Source organism: Montipora capricornis, chromosome 13 (genome assembly GCF_036669925.1).
Source record: "Montipora capricornis isolate CH-2021 chromosome 13, ASM3666992v2, whole genome shotgun sequence".
In the NCBI taxonomy this organism is placed as follows: domain Eukaryota; kingdom Metazoa; phylum Cnidaria; class Anthozoa; order Scleractinia; family Acroporidae; genus Montipora; species Montipora capricornis.
The window spans coordinates 39,821,798-39,844,544 of NC_090895.1; the positions used below are offsets into that span (position 1 = coordinate 39,821,798).

Here is a 22,747-nt window from a genome sequence, read left to right on the forward strand (position 1 = left end):
AAACGGTCTGTTGGAGTGAAGGTTCCCTTAAGAAAGCATAGCTAAACGCCAAGGTTCAGCTTTCACAGTATTTGCTTCCAGTAACCCTCACCAACTTTTTCGAAGTTGACGAATTCAAGTAGATTTGCGTTTGAAGGCTGGAGAAATTAGGTAGCACTACACCTTAATCAACGTTCCAACAATTACAGCGCTGGATGGAAAGTCTTAGCTATAAACGAATTACAGACGTTTCACACTTTCTAGATTTTTTAAGGCAGGCACTTGAAAAATAACGGTCCAGGAAGCTACAGTATGACAAAAAAAAATTCCTTGGAACAGTACACGAACATACAGATCTAAAGCTTCGGCGTACTCTCCCCTCACAATGTTGTTTGGATGCGACTTCCTGAGCTCGTTTGGTAAAACAACATTGTGAGAGGGCAAGGTATTGCAAAGTGTTTCAAAAATTTTGTCCAACAATAATAATATCAAGCTTCAGACTAGAAGTCGCAAATAAAGTAATAGAGGGTGTTGGACACTTCGCGATTTCAAGTTTTCGAGAGAGTCAGTGTGAAAAGGATGTTTTAAGTGCTATTTTACAAAAGCTCTCTTTGCTCGCAACTTTCGCTAGGCGTAACCCTTTGCAAATTTTACGAGATGAGAGGGTCAGGTAATTTCACTCGAGGTTGGATGTCTGGCTCAATGTTAAATCTAAGGAAATAAAGATTTTGACGAGTTCTTCCCCTTAAAGCATTAAAGTTAAGCCTTTTGTCAGCCATCCCCTCATCTTGACGACCAAGAGCTTTGGTGTGAGCGTGCTGAAGCCAGTCCCAAGATCATTTCAGTCCGCCTCGTAAAAGTGAGTCCAAGGGCGACATCTTCCCATGAAAATCCATTGGAATGATTAATTTAAAAATGTGTTTTCATAAAAGAATTCGTACTTCCACTCGTTATTGAACAATTCGTGCTTAAAGTGGAACTATACTCAAATGTCATTCGTCCCTAATATAAATCTCCGTATCCAAAGTAAACATGTCACCATTGTTACCTAGAATTTCGCATTTTCTGTGCCGTGCAAGCCACGTAAACTTTGCTCAGCTACTATCGATGTCAGACGTCCGTGGATAAGGGCTTTTTTTCAGCCCACTTCACGGACTGTTGATTTCAGTCTGCGGTTGAAAACTTCTGATCACGTGATAACAATTTTTGTGACTCTGTGGTGGTGAAAATACCGACTACGTGGCGCTAGTCCTTCGTTCTTCCCACTGCCGAGAAAACGAAAATACCTGAAAAAATTTTTCCATCTTCTCATTTCCTCATACAAGGCTTTTCCTGGGTTACCCGAAATAGCTTCGGCCGGTTTTAATCGCTGTCAACATCGTTTCGCGTTTTTCTCTTTGGGGAGAGCAACAGAAAATAGCGTCACGAGATCAGTTTTTTCGAAATCGCAGAGCCGCAAAAAATGTTATCACGTGATCATAACTTTTTAACCGCAGACTGAAATCAACGGTTCGTGAATTGGGCTGGAAAAAAACCCTTGTCCACGGTCGTCTGAGATCGATAGTAGCACTCATTTGGACCACGACCGTGATGTGAGAGGCATGGGTTTATTCTCGATTTTACGTCACAACCTGCGTTGCATTCCAGTTCTTAAAGAAAGCAGTTTGTGACGTAAAATCGAAAACAGACCCATGCCTCTCCCATCACGGTCGTGGGTCCAAATTACTGCTAGTTTTGATAACTTTGCCCTTCTCACCCGGCAGATAAAAAGATAACTTTTTAGGTAAGAATGGTAAAACATGCTGTCTTTTGGTGGGGAGACTAATGTTGTAGGTGAAAAATACTTGAGTTTAGATGCACTTTAACATCTCAATTTTTTTTCATTTTGTACATTAGCGGAGCTATAAGTCGACTAGCTTGGACGTCTTCGATTTGTCCAGTTCCTTTCTGAAGTATTCAATCGTTCGGTTGAGGCCGACGTTTAAAGGAACCTAAGGGGTAAAAATTAAAATTAGAGGGAAAAAACGACTCAAGACTATTTCAAATTAACCCTTCGACTCTCAGGATTAATCAAGATATGAATTTACCACTCAATTTCATACACTGTCAGGTAGACAAGTATTGAGAATAAAGATTATGACCCTGATATAACACCAAACTCCCATGACCAGCCAAGGAAGAAATCTATGGAACCAGCTAGGAGAATGAACTTTTAGATCATGGGAAGCAAAGGCTTAAGCAAAGGACTAGGCTGTCACGGACAATCTCGCTGGTTGACTTCTTCAGACGAAAGCAATGACTGCCTCTTCCGAGCAAAAACAATGGCTTTGCACTCCCCCGTCCCCCGCACACGCATTTCTAGAGATTGTCGTTCTCTTCCTAAAAGGATCTTAGGTGACCAAATCTGAGGAAGTGTGGAAGACAAAAGGACCCGAATGTCCACTTTCACGAGCGATTAGCGTCGCACACAAGCCACATACACAGGCGCATATTAACTTGTCGTTAATTCGTGTCTCCTCCAGACTAAAGGTAAAGTAATTATCATCAAGATGCCACTCCGTTTGCCCATGTTGCTAGCGCTTACGCTGCGTCTCTTGTTTAAGAAAAAAACAGCCTTATGTTCCGTTTTCGCAGCCGTTGCCGTCGGAGTACGATTAGGAACGTTCTTTTTGTGCGCATGCTCACTCTTGCCAACTATTGTTTGGAGTGAAGCACAACAAAATCGCGGCGGCCATCTTGTACGGACCACACTGAGACCTCAAAGTGAGAGGAAAGCAATATGGCAATCCAGATAATATGAAAGGGGAACTTCACTGTCTAGACGAAGATTTAGCGCGAAAGTGGTCCCAACAAGATGGCACCGTGGAATTCAGTTTTGGCAGGGTGAAAACAACAGGTTGCTCCATCTAATCTTTTTTGAGGACAGTGATCGTACTCTAATAACGAGAACGGCAGAAAGCAAGAGGTTTAATGTCCAAAAACAATCGCTCTTCACGTACATTTTGATCAAATTCTTCACCATTCTCTCTCCAACTACGACGTTAAATGACCGAATTTAAAGTTGTGGAGACCGCGATCATCCGAAGATTACTTTACACTTTCTCTTCAACTTCCTCGCCATTTTTACAAGTTAAACTCTTGAATAGTTTGCTATACAATTTACATCCTGACTGAACAATTTGGAACCTTCGTAAAATGACGACAGATCTCATAGCGGTTGTGGTCGCTCTTTCTCAAGCTTCCAAGCAGAGAAGATACCACCGTTAGCTTCACCTTTAGTTTTATTACGTGCCAACCAGGGCACAAAATGAATTGATTTCACTCTACTTTCATTTGTTCTGGTGGCTGGCATATTTGGATAACACAAAGATGTAAACAGATATCTTACCTATTTTAGCAGCTCTCTACTGTGATCGTTTAACTGGCACAAGCGAGAGATAGGCTAACTGGCTCACTTACTAGCTGACTGAATAACTAGCGATCGACCGACTAACTAACCGACGAAAAGACTAGCTTGATGAAAGACGGAGCAAAGAAGTGACTGAGATTGACCGACTGTTTGGCGGCTCACGAACGGTCGCGCACGCGATACGTTACAAGCTGATTTAACAGGACTGATACACAGACTGACCTGTCTCGTGCACTTTTCCTAATTATTTCAATTGAAACAATGGGTTGCCTGAAACGAAATCAGAATTGCTTTTACCTTCGGTTCCCAGCCGAGAATTGTCCTTGCTCGAGTTATGTCTGGTTTGCGTCTTTGAGGATCATCTTGCATCTTTTTAAGATTCAAAATTGGAGTCTTTCCTCCTATTAATTGAAGAGTTAAATGATTAGCTTTTCTGCACTAAAATTGAAGGACTGGAATACCACTTTCGTACGTTAAGGTTCACGCTGCAAATAGCTTGACCAGTCATACATGGATGATGGTTTGATGCTAATCTGGTGTAAGGTTAAATAAATGAAACTTTCAAAGTTACGGTTCAATGGCCACAAGTTTCGATACTCCTAACTCGTGTCTTCATCAGGGGGGCGATAAAAGCAAGAAAAAAGTTCCATGTTTTTTCAAATGTTTGTCAAGAACCTTCGTGGATTAAATGAATATCGATTTTCACAACCATCAACTCGAACTCTCAAGGCCTTCATCAATTTGTATCGCTTTTTCGTTGTTTTGTTGCTCTTAATACAGATATACACGAATGGCAGCCGGTGATGTACGTACTTCACATAAGTTCGCATGATAAGATTATTTCTGACTGCCATGTAAGCTTTAAAAATTCATAACCCTTCGTGTAAGGAGCACTTCTATGTGACAATATATTGTATGTTTTAGGGCCAGTAGCAGCCTCTTTTTCGACAATAATCCTGATTACCGATGCAAACCCGCAATCGCCCATTATGAACAAAATTCGATCTATCACCAAGCACGAATACAAGTCCCTTCTTTTTTTCTTTCTTCTCGTCTTAATCTGGACTACAAAGCAGGGTCGTAACGAGGTGTATGGGATCAAGGATCAAAGGCCTGAAAAGCGCCGGGATCAGGGATCACTGCTCTGGGATCTGGAATCACAACGCGTGGGATCGGGATCAGCATTATTTTTCATGGAATCAGGGATCAGGGATCAAATTTTTGCGGGTTCAGGGATCAAAATTCTCATCGTTTTTGGGATCAGGGATCAAAATTTGGGTTAAAATAATGGGGTCAGTAACGAAAAAATATACCTCGTTACGACCCTGACAAAGAAGAGAGAGAGAGAGAGAAAGAGCCTGGGATCGAGGTTTCCAATATTAAGCTCTTGATATTAGAATGCTCCTCCACTTACCAACGGCATCTCGAATCATTTCTGCGAACTGCATTATCGTGTATTCTCCTGGGTTTCCCTAAAACAATTCAACAATAGATTTTTTCAAAAGAGGGCGGTTCAAAATTTCAAGGAAATAATCAAGCAACTCAGTAGACAGTCTAGATCCGCAATGACCTACAACGTTGATGCGCGTGACCCTGCAATGTCTCAGGGTGCCCCCGCAGCACAAGAGAACTGCTGGACAGCGTGCCTCGATTTTAACTTGGTCTAAATTTCATTTTTATGAGCTATTTGAATAAGACTTAATGTTAAACTTACTATATTGACGGGTTCCGAGAAATTGCTGTTCATCAGAAGTATGAGGCCATTCACTAGGTCACTGAAAAATAAACATACTTTAGAAACCGCAATAAATTAAACTGGTGTCATGGCCATGGTTCATAAGTTATTTTTGAATCAACGTATCTTGTAACCGTAAATTTAACACTGCAAATCCAGCTGTTAGAGCACCCAGAACCCGGACAGCAGGAAATGGAAATAGGAATTGGATGGAATCGGGCTGAACTCCACTTTATTCTTGAAATGAGTATCAGTCCTCGCTGTTGCCTTGGACTACACAGAACTGCGCGAGCTTGAAAACGAGTGTAGTCGTTAATGTCAGCTTCGGCTTTAAAATTACTACATTCAAAGCCTGACCTGATGTACTGGAATGATCTTGTTTGTTCTCCACTTCCATAAACCTGAAAATAAAATTGAAAAGACATGGCATGTTCTTCATTGCTCAGCCAACATTTACCAACAAATTCTGAAAACTCGATATCACTTGCAACTGCAGCAATGTTGGCCCACGATGGCTAACAATACAACAAATGTTTGCAAGGGCCTTGACACCTTGAAAACTCCTATAGTAATCTCTCACTCAGATCTCGCAAGGTCACAGAGAAAGAAGACCTTACATTTTCAGTGTGATCACTTGAAGTAAGCACATCCCAAGATAACAAAGACCACGAGTCAAGCATAGAAGAAAAAATACATGAAGTACGGCTAGTTTCTAAGCTAAGCGTATTAAATGAAATCGTAAGCTTTGGGTTTCTTTTATTTCTTAAGGACGGTGCCTACTATTGTTATTGCGCATACGTTCTGCGCCTCTCCAAATACTCGGATTTCCTATCAGTAGCGCTCACTAACGCAGGGATATTTTTGCGCCGTTTAAAACGATTCGGAGGAAGCAGAAGTTAGCAAGTGCTCTTGCTATCCAAAAAGAAAATTGGGGGTATGCATTTTTCAGAGATAATTAAGTTCTAATTTGGAAAGGAACGCCATACATTGCTTTGCTTTCAAAAATACATGGTTACCCCCAATTTTCTCTTTGGATTTTAAATAACACTTGTTGAGATCTGCTTTTCCCGCATATCCATGCAACAGCGCAAAAAAACCTTTGAATTAGTAGGCACCATCCTTAAAGGGAGATTATTTTCCAAACAATTCACACACAAGACCGTCTGCCCAAAAGGTCACTTTATGGAAATAGCTTGACTCGGAGTTTCCATGGGACTTGATTTACTCCCAGTTTATGGTTATCTAACAATTGAGACGCCCGAAGGATCCCTTCCCCCTCCTACAAAATAATATCACACGAAATATTGCTCAAAATCAAATTAGCTTGAAAGGATTTTAGAGAATCCCTTTTTATCAGAAAAAAAAATTAAGCTCAGAATTGCCTTTTCGCATTTTCAAACTTCTCGGAGCCCGCCATCTTGAATAACATTGTTGCTTTGGTCGCTCTATTTGGCAAACTATGAGCAACATACGGCAAACTACGACCCCCTGCGGGATTGGTTCTGGTATGCTTTGAGGTCTTGTGATAAAGCATAGGAATCAAATCTGGAACTTCCACGAACAGAAGGTCTCGATCTGCGATGGAATGACGCCCATCAGTTTACGGTATTGTCTATTTGAAGAACAGCTACTGCTAGATTTTTGCGGGAACAAAACGCAGCGGCATTGCGTTCCGCACACGATTAACTTGCATTTAGCACAAGCAATCACTCGTGCGGCTACTTGATTGCGGATCAATAACTGAAGGAGAGTTGCGGTCGTTAGGCCCAATCTGATTGGCCATTACTTGGCGGGAGCTGTATTCTAAATTAAGATGATACCGTAAACTGATGGACCAATGAGGGCAAGTGAGAGAAATCGACACTTCTGGGTTAGGGACTTTTCCCACGGCCTTTCTTTTGCCCTTCAGTTTGGCATATCAAGCATGAACATTCCGTGGAGGAAACGTTACTCTATAAAGATCAGTTACACATGCAACTCTATCTAGCACTGATAGGTTCTTTTTCTTACTGTTAATGGTTTCCCCTCCAAGGCCTGCATGATGAAGTTACTAACAACACGACCTGCAGAGCAAACGTACAAAATACCGTTAACATTGAAAGTTTTCCTTGCCTACTGAGTGGGAATAAAGTGAGGGGCGTGTTTTTTTTTGGCCGGAAATTCCGAGCAAGCCTTGATCGGGAATCGTTTGGTACAGATTTTTTTCAGAATGGAATGCCGAAATTTTGAACGTTCCAAAATGTCGAAACGACCACCAGTTTCTCCTTTGAAAATTCATTTTAAAATTTTGACGGAAACAAGTCAATGTGATTCGCTTCGAAGAGCTAACGGATGAAGCTAATCTGGAATTTTCGAAAATTTTAACTCAGATGACATATGTAAACATAAACACCTCTCTCTCTCTCTCTCTCTCTCTCTCTCTCTCTCTCTCTCTCTCTCTCTAATAAACGCATATTAGGACTATTAACCCCCCCCCCCCCCCCCCCATCTCAAAGCAGGAAACGTGGTAAAAGCGTTTTTTAGAATCATAGTTATATATATGGATTGATTTTAGAGCTGCAATCACTAGCACCAAAATGGTTAAACTCAAAACTATGATGACTGCTTGTCATAAAGCCACGACATTTCTCTTATTCTACCACCTCTCTCTTTTACAGTGAGAAATTACTCAAAGCTGAGAAGCCAAGAGACCAAAAATTGAGTCGAAAACAAGAACTTTTCACTTAGTTCTTGAAACTGCCAAACGAAAGAGAATCCAAGCAGACACCGGTTGCCGTAAACTTGGTTCGAAATCTCACTACTATCTAAAAAAGAAACAACTATTGGAGAATTGTCTGACATTCGTTTAGACACAGCAGTCTAGTAATCTAAGATCCCCTACCATCATTCATATGCATCCTGGGTCCAAAAGTGTTAAATATCCTGGCCACGCGAACCTCAACGTGTTCCTGTAACAATTGAAGAAAAATTGAACTATTTTTTTACACAACTGCTACCGAACGAATTCGATGCGGTAGCCAGAGGGGGGGGGGGGGGGGTAAAATTAATGTTCGATTGTTTCTCTCCAACTCTATTCTCTCTTTCCGCAATTAAAAGGTCAGGTATTAAAATTAGCGTGATTGGCAGGTGAAATGGCCGACAGAAACAGATTCAAAGTAGAAGAAGCTAAGTGTGGACTCTATCGAGAGATAGTTAGGTTAAATGTGCTTCCGAATAAGACGCCAGCACTGCAGGTCACACTGACTAATTGATCTCATGAATCCAGATATGGGCAAATTTCAGTTAAAAGGATCTAACCTCGGATATTTTTCAACGTTAAGATTAATATCTCCGAGTGCATAAACATATTTCACTGTTTTCAAGTCTCTTTAGACTGTTTGGCATCGCTCTTTTTCCGGGCTTCTTAAACTGTAACGGAACCAGTTGTGACGTCAATTGAAGAACAGATCCATTACTCTCACTGGTTTGATCGTGAGTTAAATCCTTTCAATTCGACAGCGCCCAACGGTTACCCAGTTGGTTGAGCACCGGCTGCCATGCGGGAGGTGGTGAGTTCGACTCCGGTCGGATCAACATTCAGGGGTCTTTAAATGACTGAGGAGAAAGCGTTGCCTTTGTAATTACATCTGCAAATGGTTAGAATCTCTAGTCCTCTCGGATAAGGACGATAAACCGTAGGCCCCGTCTTACAACCCTTCAATGTTCGTAATCCTGTGGGACGTAAAAGAACCCACACACTTGTCACAAAGAGTAGGGCATATAGTTCCCGGTGTTGTGGTCTGTTCTCTGTGGTGTATCGTGGTTGGGAGGGTAAATGCTCGCAGATACTGGCTACATCAAGCTACTCTAAATTCCGAGGGTAAATAAAGATATGATGATGATGATGATGATGATGATGAAAAGACCGACATAAAACACTTGAAGGACAAATTATGTTTGCAATACGTGGAGAGAATCATCTTCACGAGGAAAACTCTAGAGTCCGAGGACAGTTTTATGCCATTTTAATCATGGGAAGTCTAGGCAAAAAGATCTGTCACCGTCTTAACTTATTATTGGTCAAATTCATGATCACGTTCTCGCTTGCTTCATATACTATAATAATCACAAAAATAACAAAAAGAGCAATCACTTAATTCATCCCTCATCTTATTCTCCGAACTTACTTCATCCTAATTGAATTGAAATCTGTACAACCAAAGTCAAGGTTATGTCTTGTAGCAATCATAACAGGCGTGTACAATTAAATGATGCGATCATAGCTCAAACCAAGACATACTTCCGGCTGTAAGCTCAGGAAAACACGAGTCTCGATTGGTTTTGCTTCTGCCCCTTGATTGACTGACAATGGGGAGCCAGATTTTGCAGCAAATTGCGATACTTAGTAATGCGCAAAATTTCTTCCTTTTTGCCGCTTAACTGAAAACCGCTCTATTTTCGTTCTATAAATGACGGTGCATCCCGAACATGCAAGACATTTTCCACACCTGTTTGGAGTATGCATAACACATGGTCTCGGCAACACGTTTGCCTTCATCGTAACAGGCTCGTGGTCCAATGGGATTGACATGGCCCCAATACTCTTCCCTCTGAGGATGTTCCTGTATAAAACATGTTCAGTAAAAGAGCTAAAAAAGTAAGACTTAAATTAAGGCAAAGGAGGGGCTGGTTTGAATGTGTATGCTTCGAGCGCAGACTCGACTGATGACCCGAAGTCAACTTCACCATGCCTTGTAAATAGCGACCTTTAAGGGAACCTCCATTCCTACAAAAGAACTACTTAAATCCGACGAACATCACTTCTTTCTTACAGCTGATAAAAAAGAAAAATAAAGAGACTATTCAAACTATCGGAAAGATCAGTGTACGCGTTGTGTAATAGACCTAATCGGCTAACTCAATGTTGTACCCAATTCAAACCCTTTGGGAATAAAACGTTTTGTTCCAGGTATTTCCATATCATTTACATATGAATGCTACATTATCATGCAAATACAACACACAAAGAATCTTAATCCTGGGAGATTTGAATTGGGTACAACATTGAGTTAGCCGATTAGGTCTATACTCTAATCCAAAGACTCGTTCCTCCAATGATAATTTATATTTGGTTTTCTTGACGTAGTTACTATGTTAGGATTATTTCCTTCTGTACACAGCCCCACAAATGTTCAATACAACTAATAAAGGCTCTTTACTTCCCTTTCTTTTACCTTCAATCAGACAAGGGGACAGTTTCTACAGACAACTGCGGCGCTGCAACTGATGGGACAGTGAAAAACACACTTACCTCGGGATCTGCAATCCAAAGAGGAGGAAAGGATATTAATTAAAACCCAAACAAAGACAGTGTCACACTGGCCAGCGCAAAACACATGGCCGAGTTTCTATCTTGGGATATTTCTTATTACTTGTGGAAGAATTAGAGCGAGTTTCAATCGAGTGTCGTAAAACCAAAACCAAAGTAATTACTTTGGCCAATCAAACAGGACGGAAACAATCCAGTAAACCAATCAAAACTCGAAGTAATTACACGCAGCCGACACAAAGCGCGGGAAAATGTGCACGCGCGAGCCACAATTGGTTTTGGTTTCACTTTGATTGGTTGAAAAAGTGGCGCGAGAACTTTGAACCAATCACTGAGTGAAATAATGCAAAACCAAAGTAATTCGCTAAATTACCTCCGACACTCAATTGAAAACCGCTTTAAACGGCGATAATAACTACGAAACGCATTGCTTGGTTGCGTTTCGACATTGCATGCTCACGTTTTTGTCAAAACCACAAATTCAATTAGTTCACGTTTTGTTTTGAGAAGTACTGCAAAGAAGTGTAAAATGCGCACGGCACTTGTGTGCAGAAATATCATTATTTTTCTTGTTTAACTTATAATATTACTGCTTTGTGGTGTTACCGTTGATGTAGCCGTTGTCGTTTCATTAGAAAGACTTAAACCACGCATGCCGTGCCAGATTTTTTACCAAGAGTACTAGTAAAGCGAACTTTAGCATATCCTGTTTACGTGAAACGGCTAACGGGAAGCAGAAGGCTGATCAGCATGAAAAGTTTCTGATTCTGACTTTGCGCGCTCTTTGCACCTATGGCTAGCAGACAAGAAAGAAGCTTTTTCTTCCGTTATTGGCAAAGTGCAAACTTTAATTAAACGTGATGCTATACGATATCCTCTCGAGTATCGCGATACCACCTATCGGGTATATATCCTCAAAATATCCTCTATCGATGCGATACCCTCTCGCTATCAACTGCCTATTTTTCTTTACGAGGAACAACTCACCTCCATAGACTTCTGATGTGGAAGCCAATAAGAGCCGAGCATGAACCCTCTTGGCGAGCCCTTGAAAAGAGGAATGTAAATAACATTATTACTTTCAGTCAGTTAGTGGACATTTCGGGCAGAAAGAATAAATTTACTGAGCAATTTCACTGCAATGATAAACAAAAGCCAAAAAGGAGAGACGCACTGATACTGTCGCTGTTTTTTCATTTTCTTGTCATTGTGCTAATTGGCCTTCAAAACATTTTCTTAAGAGCAATACCCCACCAATCAGTCTCGGATTCAATTCCCGGACAGGTGATGGTAAACTCGCTTTATTTGTTTGAGCATGTTGAAGTTTTGGCCGCTATTTAGCTATGTGGACCTGCTACATCCACCCACCCATACACTCACAAAGGACAGCCACAACACAGGGAACTTCATCTCCTACTCTTCTCGAATCGTGTGCCACACGGAACTTATGAACATGGAAGACATTTGTGAGACGGGGCCTACGGTTGATAGTCCTTATCCGAGAAGACTTGAAAGTCTAACCATTGGCGGATGAAATAAAATGGCAGCGCTTTCTCCTCAGTTATTTTAAGACCCTGAGTGTAGGTCCTTCCGGAGTTGAACTCACGACTTCCCGCATGGCAGCACGGTGCTACACCAACTGAGCCACCGGGTATTTAAAGCTACAGCTGCAGAAATCTCAGGAAAGTCGAAACAGACGCTGAAGTCGCTAAGAATCGAATTTGCGACCTCTGGCTGTCAACGACGAGCACCAGTCACGTGAGCTACGCCTGATCCTACAGGAAGATTAATTTTGCTGGTTCTCTACTCTGCTCCAAGAGTTTTTCAACGGTATGACTACTGATTATAACACAAAGTAGTTGACTCTCAATGCAGTAAAAAAGTAGAAAATCTTACCGAGCATATTTAAAGTTCCTAATGTATTCGTCTTTATTGTCTGTTGATTTAGAAAATTTTAATTCACTTGATGTGTTTTCACTGAATTTTGTAATCTTCTTTTTTTACCTTCAGGCTTAGTAGCTCAAAAGGCGGACACACCTACATCCGAGAGGTTTTTCTCCGGGTACTCCGGTTTTCCCCTCTCCACAAAAACCAATATTTTATTTGACTTGAGTTAATTTCATTAGTGTCCCCAATTAGTGTTCTCGTGCTAAATCCCCGACACTTGAATTAAAAAGTTATCATCATCATCATTATTATTATTATTATTATTACTATTATTATTTTTATTATTATTATGATCTTAGTATAGAGAATGTAACGGCTGCTATAATGTGATTTTTAATGCTTTATGATAGAAATGACCATTATGTGTTTTTATTAAGATTTTTCTAGGTTTTAACGATAGTTTTTTGATATTTATTTCTCCAATCAAACTGTTTATGAACAATGCTTCTTAAAAGAGAACACTACAGCCATGACTTTCTAATTCTCCCGAGCTATTTTAACTATCATTTAGCTTTACTTTTTATACCCTTCTTAACTGCCTAGTTTGATATTGTAAATACATAAGAAACAATATTGTTTTTAGAGTATCTATCATATCACAACTGTACGTATGGGTTATTGACCAAGTGTGAGGTCACGATGACTGGATATTGGCCAAGTTCTTTTTTTGCGTGTTTATGGACCGAGACGAAGTCGAGGTCCATAACCACGCAAAAAAAGAACGAGGCCAATATCCAGTCATCTTGACCGAACAATCTTGGTCAATAAAGGATTTATTATATGACTTAAAACACCAAAAAATGATCTTTGATCTTGCGGGACCAAGCGAGAAATCCCGAGCGGGCAGTATCGCTCCATCTTGCCCGCTCGGGTAGCCAATCAGAGCGCGCGATTTGGTTCATCTTGCCCGCTCACGGAGCTAGTCATGTAATAAATAGTATTTTTACATTTTTACAATCGTACATAGTATATGTGAAAACACATACCGTGCATTTTACCTTTCTGTAACATAGTCTATACCTTTCATTTGCCTCGAAATTTCCACTTACTTGACGTAACCTTCGACCTTACAGATGGAAGTTACAAACCATACATGAAGCCCAACAACAAACTATCGTACTTCCACCGGCAAAGCAACCACCCCCCAGCATTACTGAAAAACATACCACTCAACATCAACAAAAGACTAACTAACATTTCATCCAGCAAAGAAGTATTGGACGAATCACTTGCCCCTTACCAACACGCACTCAAAGAAAGTGGATATGACCACAAAATAACAAACAATCCAGAGACCGCTCCGAAAAACAAAAGAAAGAGAAACAGGGACATTATGTGATAAAATCCTCCTTTTGATTCAAGCGTTAAAACCAATCTTGGTAGAAAATTCCTACACATCGTCGAAAAATGCTTCCAGAACAACCATCCGCTCTACAAGATTTTCAACAGACACACACTGTAGACAATTCGTCCAGCACCATGTTAATCGGGCCGTAGTCATCCTCGTACCCCAATCTGAAGGTCGCTAATAACTATGCAATTACCACGTGCTATCAAAACCAGTTGAGTGGTCTGCTTGAAAGTAATTTACTTTATAGGAGACTTTACAAACAAGTCTCTTAATATGTAAATTTTGCCAACCACAGAACAAAAGAATCCTTTGCTTCGACAGATCTCTGGTTGGTACATTAATGACAATGGGTGACATAACGGTGAGTATCGCTATAGCGATATAATGAAGCATGTTAACCATACAGGGCCGTAGCCAGTATGAGGCAAACCGAGGCACTTGCCTCAGTCATTTTTTGGTGATTTTTTTTAATAAAGCGTGATTCCAGTGTTGCCTTCAAAATGTACTCATCATAAACACCTAAATACCTCCGAAGAGAATTTAACCATCGACATTGCCTCAGTCATAACTTTTTTCTGGCTACAGCCCTGCCTTACAAACAGAACCTACGCTTTATACATGTAACATCAACATGAATTTGATGCACCCTGCACTTTTCACAAGACATAAGCCGGTAACAACGTCCAACCAGAGATCATCCGTCTACTAATTCTGGTCCAACAATACATCTCAATGCATAATTCTGGTAAACCATGTATTAACTATGTGTACCAACAAATGTATTTAAATACAAGGTACTGAAAATAAAATAAATGGGTCCAGAGAAGGAATACATCTCATCCTGACGCTATCTACACACTGTACAATGCTGGTTTAAAAAAACAACAACTTTGAACCATAAATTCACAGTTATCACACTGCACAATACATCAATTTTTTTGGAAAAAATGATTATGGTTGCAAATGCCATGTTTAAAACCAGAAGTAATGTATCAACTATTTACTACATACACCCAAGCTGCAAAGCAAACATATCATTAGCTAAGTAATTACTGTCCCACAATATGAAAATTACCTTTATGGGATTGTACATATAATTTGGTGGTGATGCTGGAGAAGCCAAGTGATATATTTGATCAACTGTGTAAAAAGCAAAGGCACATAGATTAAAAAATACAAAATGGCTTGATCTAACTTACTGAAGTTCTCTAAAGGTAAAATGCAACTGGTTTGCTACCTAAACTTTGCAAAGACAAAAGTGACAGAAACAACATCTTTGACCACAAATAATGGCAGATACTACACAGACTACAAAAAATGGCCAATTTACCATAGTGGTATCACTACCCACAAACTAACGGCAAGCTATGAGATTTGCTAATGAGGATATTTTCCTTTTCATAAATGTACATGTACATAAAAATGAAAAGCTCTGGGGTTTTGTTTCATGGGAAAAAGTCAGCTAAAAAATGCAAGCGTCTCACGAACTAAAAAGCTATACTTTTTTGATAATTTGTGCACTTTACAGTGCTTTTTAGTAAATAACTTCACAATTCCAATCAAATGACCCATCTCAAAGGCAAATTGACAGTGTAATTGCCTGTAAATGTTTAATTTCAGTTTTGCAGAAAACTGTCTCTTGCGCCATTGCTTGACCAGTAACAGTATTGGTTTTCCTATTCACCTTCTAATAAAAGCGGTTCTACAACATCATGATTTAAAAGTTCAAAATTTTCATGCCCAATCCTGCAAAAAGGAAACAGAATGATCAAACCATGCAAAGTACTTTTCACACAGTGGTAAACCAAACCAGATAAAATTACATCAGCTCTTTTTTTTTGCAATTGGACCCCTTCCACCTCCCCCTCCCCTCCCCCTCCCCCCACCTTCCTTCAAGGGCCAAGCCCAACAATTCTCACCAATGCTCTATATTTCTTTTCCTTCCTGTGAAAAAATTATCTGCCACAGTGACCTGAAAATAATAATAATGATAATAATAATAATAATAATAATAACAATCATCATCATCATCATCATTACCACAAGTGTCAATTAACAATAGTGATTTTTACTTCATTTCACAGTCAGTTCAATGGTCACTCGGCAATTAAAGGCCCTTATTATTATATACTCCTTGTATGTAAATATTGATAAATTAGGTTGCCTCCTCCACAGTTTGTGGTTTTCAAAATACTGAATATGTCAATTATTGTTTCCTAATGTGGTCGTCATCAACATCATCATCACTATAATAATCTTCATTTACATTATTGTAATCATCATTGTAAATGCCGTGCCATCATTGTGACCTTGGACATAATCATGACCACTGCCAGTGCCATCAAGAAGATACAATCCACCATTACTCTCATGGTTATCACCAGAGTCATTACATCTACCAGCAGCTTGATCATCTTTACGTTCATTTTGATTTTAGCTAATATCTCCAAACAAAATTAGGCTAGACTAGTAAAATCACCTTCTGTCCACAACAAGGAAAGATGAATGGGACACAAGTGTCATCATCAGTCGAGACCATTATCATCTCCAGGAATTCACCATACTGAATTTTTACCTGGACCTCATAAAGGTCTTGTTACTAGTCATTTTCAGGCATAAAAGCAAACCAAGGCAGTCATCAAAATTAATGATGCACACTACTGCACCCTTGCTAATGCCTAGGACATTCTTTGAAATTTAGGGGAAATGACCTTTTTGTTTTTTTTTCAGGAAGAGACATACATGTTTTTAAGATGAGGAGTGAGAATCTGAAAATATTAGGCAGAGCAGAGATTTGTTAAAATTTAGTTCATTTTCATCATGCCATCCATGTCTACACTTGGCAGCAAACAAACTATTCTTGCTTAGGGGTTTTAATGGATTTAAATTTGTATTGCTCTATGCTTTCTACAAAAAAAAAACAATAGTGCAAATGCTCCATTCTAAACACAAAGTTCCTTTAACTATTTTGCAACACACCTCATGGCCAGCGATTAACAAGGCATCAACAAGATGAGACCCCACAAATCCAGCACCACCTGTAACCTAAAGGAGTTTCAACAAAAAGACATGTCCTCCAACTTCATTTTAATCCTTCTGGGCCCGGTTGTTCGAAAGCGGATTAACTTAATCCAGGATTAGCGTAAACTTTTGTTTCATGTTTTCAATTTTTTGGTGAAAGTTTCTTTTGCTTATTTTTGTTGTTCAAGATTGATTTTTTCTAATGTAAGGTTTTGCCGAATATCAGCCTTGAACAGCATTTGGGAGTAGAGAAATTAACTCTTTGGTTAAATTTTAATCTGGGATTAGCGTTAATCGGCTTTTGAACAACAGGGCCCTGCAGTATATATCTGCTTCACCATTAAAATTGAATTAGGATGAAAAAAAGAACTTGCCAATATTCTTTTGCGTTCCTTCTCTGCTAAATATTTCACAGGTGGATATTTCCTTTCTCTGTAAATAATTATTGTTTAAGTGATCAATACATAATAAGTTAAGTTAACAACAGCATTGCTAAGTGGAAATTGGGTGCCTAAAACATCCACTCACGTCATATATCCACTTCATTAGATGCACACCTTATTTTGACATCCAACACAGTGTCCCTTCAAGTCTAAGGGTGCATTCGATTGACTGTATTCCGGATTAGGAATACATGGAATATAAGTTAGAAATCCCACGTTTTTATGGATATTCACATTAAAATTGTCAAACATCTGCTAAAATGCTATTTTAAACATATTTTTATTATCCTTGCTGCTTCAAAACGCGCCAAACATACCGTTTTAATCATCACTCCACATATTCTTATTCCGGAATAGGGTCAATCGACCGTGCCCTAAGCCTTTGCTACCTATTTCCAAAACCAAGGTTAGCGTTACTTTTAGCTTAGGGTAAATGCAGCTGTTCATCTTTACTTGAAGAGCAACATTTGGGGGACACTTTGTAACATTACTTGTCTCTGTTCCAAGACACGAGTGACATTGAAGATGGGGAGAAGAGCAAGGGGACACTTTATGAAGCTTATTGATATTGGTGTGCATCTAATTAGGGTCAATCCTTCACATGACTGTAGAAATCCAGGAGCTTCCACTATTGGCAGCCAGCTCCTGGATTGAGACTGTTCCCCTGGTAATCCAATCATGACCCTCCATGTACCACAGGAGAGAGGCACCCACCACACTGATAACAAAAAAGTGGGAAAGGGTGGGGGGCGGGGGAGGGGAAAACGACTGTTAAAAACCTTCCAGAACAACATACTTTTCTAGTTGCAAAACTACTATTATATTACCACTGTAATATTTAGTCCTATAGCACACAAATGTGTGAAATCATGGTGCATGTACCAACCTTGTAAACCTGCTGACCACAACAGTTACTGGTACCTAATCACTCCTGTTGTTAAGTTAACTCCATTAAACAACATTTACAGTAGATCTCCATTATACAAGGTATGGAATGGGATTAACCTTGCTCAAACAGAAACAGAATTAACTAAGGTGATTCTTTAGTCATAGAAATTGACAAAATTCTCCCCAAGGAAAAGGAATTCCACATTCAACCAAGACTTGAATGGGAACCCATAACCATGTGATCTGAGCTGCTCTGCTCTACAGTCTAGGAGAGAGTGTAGTCGTTCCAAGAGACATATTGGCGCAATTCCTCTTAAAACCTTAAACATCAATAGTGCAATCTTAAATTTGATGTGGGACTGACTTGGGAGCCAGTGTAAACTCTAAGTTTGAGTAAAGGTTTGCCTTCAAGATTCAAGGTCACTTAATTACAACAACCTGTATAAACTTACTTGTTTTCTAAATTTTGAATTCTGATTTCAAATGGCTTTAATTTCTCATTGAACATCTGAAACAGAGAATATCGGAAACAAAATTACCATTAATAATAATAATAATTATTGCCTATCAGGTACCAAAATAATGCCTAAGCACAGATGTCCCATCAAATGCAGATGAAGACATGCACAATATGGCCAATGTGAGTCAACTTTTCAGGGAGAATTATGAAAAAAGTTCAACCTGTGTAATCGGATTCTAGCGTGGATTTTTGCAAGTAGAGATTTATTATCCTAAAAGTTTCAGCCTTTGTTTGGTGAACTTCCTAAAACTTGGTGTGATACCTTGTCCACTCATGTAATGAGTGGCAGTCCCGACAGCAAATAGCTTTAATAAGGAAAATTACCATAGAGGGACCCTGAAATAATTATACCAAGGCAATACTGTAAGTTTTGGCTATTTAATTGAACATTTTTGCATACCATTATTATTATTATTAGAAAATTACCATAGAGGGACCCTGAAATAATTATACCAAGGCAATACTGTAAGTTTTGGCTAGTTAATTGAACATTTTTGCATATTATTATTATTATTATTATTATTATTATTACTACTATTATTATTATTATTGTTATTATTATTATTATCTTCTTGAATCTATCACCATTATTCCAACAGGAATCTTGAGAAATCCTCATCATTAAGAATTATTTTTACAGCATAGTGTATTGCATACGATATCATTCTATCATGTACTTTTAAGTGAAGTTGGTTGTGAATAAGTATTTAAATTTATGTAGATGTTACGGTTCCAAATTTTTTAAAACAGTTCAATTTTGATTTTCCTTTTTTTCTGATTATGATAATGAATATTAGACAAAGAAAGATTAAAATTGAACTGGTTTGAAAACTCTAAAACCAAAAAGAAATTGTACCACACTACAGATATCTCCTCTTACCTCTATATTGTATTTTTCTAAATCTTTTTTCAAATCATTCAAAACTCTTTGAGAAATTCTACAAGTATAAAGAGATGTTGGAGGTCAAGCCAAGACTTGGATAAAGGGTTTACACTGAACACTTTCCATCCTAAAACGGCCATTTATGTCATTCTAGTCTAACACCAGACAACTTTACGCATCAAGGGTGGGCGACCCCTTAGTTACAAATGCGTCAACAACATCAAGGTACACTCGAAGAAAAGTACACCGTTCACATCTCTTCCTCCTAACACAGCCGCTTACAGATTTTAAGGATGGTGCATACTATTGTTATTGCGCATACGTGTGTCTCGAGACACTCCGATTTCCTATCGGCGGTGCTTATTTATGCAGGGATATTTTTGCACGGCTCAAAATTATGCCGAAAAAGCAGAACTTAGCAAATGCTCTTAGCATCCAAAAAGAAAATTGGGAGTAACCACGCATTTTTCAGAGATATTTAAGCTTCAATTTGGAAAGGAACGTCATACTTTGCTTTGTATTTTAAGGCTTTTTATAAATATTGTCGATAAATTATCTTCGAAAAATGCGTGGTTATCCCCAATTTTCTTTTTGGATTTCGATAACACTTGTTAAGATCTGCTTTTTCCGCACATTCTTGAAACCGCGCAAAAATACCTCTTTTAGTAGGCACTGCACCGTCCTAAATCTGTCTAACGCCAGATGAATGGTTTTACTCCTCAATGAGAAACCAGCATTTATTTAGGACTGCCGTTGTTGAATTAAAAAGGTTTACAGCCTCAACTCAGAAAGAAAGCAGGGAGGTCTACATCTGTATCAGCATGTTCCATTATTTGGAAAAGTCCCCTTGACTCAATGTAGAACTGTTTCAGCATACACCTCGCACCATAGGCTTGACTGATTTATCGCTGTTACGGTACATGTAACGTAAAATAATATGTAAGCTTACTTAAATGCGGCTGTTGGTAAAAAGAAGAAAACAAACTTGGCATCCGCCTACCTTCCTTCATTAACTAAGTCGGTTCTGTTGCGATTAACTGTTCCCCAAGTTACTGAAAATGAGAAACAATATAGGACATTTTGCAGACGAAATAAAAAAGATATCGGCTGTTCGCAAATCTTACCAAAACATTGCTCGACTTACCCACTAAAATAGTTCCAAAAACACCTAAAATTAGGAATTTACATTTTCTGTTGAGCAAGGAAAATGCATCTATACCATATGCCATGGTCAAGTCTACGTTTCTAGCATCACGTTTCCATATTTTACGGTAATAAATTTTCAATGAGCCGCCATTGTAGCTTTTTGTCTCGGTTTTGTTTTTTGTCTGTGTCGTTCCCAGACTGCGCCCCCAGGAATCTAGTGCGCAGTCCCAAACGACCATCTAAGAAAAATGGCAGTCAGCGACAGCTTCTAAGTTCCTGTTCATTCGCAAAACAAACTTATTTCATTACCTAGACCCTTTAGAGGATGTTTAATGCTTCTAAAACTAAAGTTTTAATCAACAAATGAATTCTTTAATTTAGCACGGTAAAGTAAGTCGCTGCAACTTATAAAAACGTCTATTATCATAAACTCACTAACACTTTAATATCCTTAATTACACCAGGAACTCTCGAAGATAGACCAGCTTTCCATGAAATCCGTCTAGTCTAAATTAACCAAAATGAAAGTTTAAAAAATGCTCGAATTCATTGATAGAGTGGCTTAACTGGTCTTTTCGGTTGAATCAAAAAACGATGAGCATGAAGGCGAACGGAAAATCCACCTTGCTCCCTTTTCAACACACGTTACTCGTCCGGGATTACCTGCTAACTTTCCCAACATAAAGCATCTGGATGACCAAGGGAGTGCAAGCAGGCCATGGAGCGACTTTAAAAAAGATAGAAGTGCGTTTCCCACTATACTAAAGGCTTTAGCTTAAGAATTTGCCTTCAATTGGTCCCTTGTTGAAATTCAATTCAAGTTGCAAGGAGCTAAATGCAGAACTTGTTACAATATGACATAGTGGTAATTCTACTGGAAATAGCACCTTTTCTATGGTCGGTATTATTCTAATCAGTTCAGAAATGTAACCTTTTTATAAACTTAAAGTGCAACAATTTAAGCGGCATTCTTGCAAGCAAGTTTTCTTTAATACGTGTAACTATTGCTTTGGAAGCCTATAATCCTCGAAAACTTTTAGCTTTTATTGAGCTTCTGACTTGCCGCAATCCCCCTTTGTTAACAGTTTGTAAACTGCAGATGTAGTATTTAAAATTACTGAATGCTAATACGACAACAGTACAATAGTATTTTTTTTGAAGTCTCCTTGAATGTTCAAAAACTGAACACTTATCAAAGAATTCCAAGAGCTTATGGTTCCCAGGCCAGTAATATTCGCTGTTCTATATCAGCTGGGCAAAATATCAAGAGCATTTGTCAAACAACTTGCCCGAGAGCACAATGGATACCTTTGCCCTGACAACTGGATTGGGCTTTTGAATGAAAAGTTGCAAGTGTAAGTGCAGCTTTAAAGGTTCATTCATAAATTTCAAGTGACTCTTGTGTGACTTTTGCTTTTTTCAAATGCTCATTAACGGACAAAAAAGAAGCGACTGCGTTTATGAATTTAAAAGAATAAGAGACTGAATGAAATACATCTTAATTCGCTCTTTTGAAAAGGCTAAAGGTGAAGTGCAGCAAAGAGGGAAATAATTTAGTTAGGACACTTTGAGTGCAGACTATTTGGAACGTACGACACTGAAAGTAATACGACATAATTGTTCACCTGTGGAAATATAAAATCTCCACAGGGGAAGACTCTATATTTCGAGTTCTAATTGCCTTATCCTACTAACCAATTTCACAGCTACGGAAAAATGTTTGCGTTTTGACCAAAAATACATTGCTACGTCGACTGTATTGCATTATAACAGACTTAACTGATTAGAGTGTAACGTGAAGTGCTAAGTTTATGAACCATGTGGGCGTTAGCCCTACTAATGGAAATGGGCCCACACAAGGACCGGGGTGGGAATTGAACCCACGACCTTCGGGTTAGATCACGGCTGCTCTACCGACTGAGCTACAAGAGTTAGTACTGTATGGTAACGAAACTGCCACTGCCAGTATCACCTTTCTTTGATTTTTCTGATACGTCATTGACCAAGAGAAATAATTTATTGAACGTCGGTTGAAGTTTTCCGCTAAAAATTGCAAGCCCATGGTTACGTACTACCGCGAGGCTAGATGTTCTCGCGGGGCTTTCCTAGTTCGTGAC

General features: G+C 39.1%; 1 protein-coding gene across 1 annotated transcript; it reads right to left on the minus strand.

Annotated features, from left to right (window-relative positions):
- Positions 1-885: 885 nt before the first annotated feature.
- LOC138030150 (UDP-glucuronic acid decarboxylase 1-like) lies at positions 886-20,796 on the minus strand. The gene is made up of 19 exons (XM_068878031.1): positions 20,629-20,796; positions 20,485-20,536; positions 19,482-19,539; positions 18,534-18,589; positions 17,125-17,182; positions 16,709-16,774; positions 15,649-15,701; positions 15,414-15,475; positions 14,805-14,869; positions 12,328-12,367; positions 11,405-11,478; positions 9,611-9,724; positions 8,005-8,071; positions 7,134-7,186; positions 5,481-5,524; positions 5,103-5,163; positions 4,803-4,860; positions 3,686-3,789; positions 886-1,970 (listed from the first exon to the last, which is right to left on the minus strand). Exons 1-19 carry the CDS (start codon positions 20,711-20,713, stop codon positions 1,881-1,883), a joined length of 1,260 nt encoding a protein of 419 aa, XP_068734132.1. The 5' UTR covers positions 20,714-20,796; the 3' UTR covers positions 886-1,880.
- Positions 20,797-22,747: the final 1,951 nt, after the last annotated feature.

What these genes read in the sequence shown, in the direction of transcription:
- LOC138030150 (XM_068878031.1), bottom strand. Translation starts at nt 20,713, where the DNA reads ATGGCATATGGTATAGATGCATTTTCCTTGCTCAACAGAAAATGTAAA. An exon ending in TGTTAATCGCTGGCCATGAG is followed by an intron (nt 15,702 to 16,708) that starts GTGTGTTGCAAA and finishes TATTATTTTCAG; the next exon opens with GTCACTGTGGCAGATAATTT. An exon ending in AGAACCGCTTTTATTAGAAG is followed by an intron (nt 14,870 to 15,413) that starts GTGAATAGGAAA and finishes CTTTTTACACAG; the next exon opens with TTGATCAAATATATCACTTG.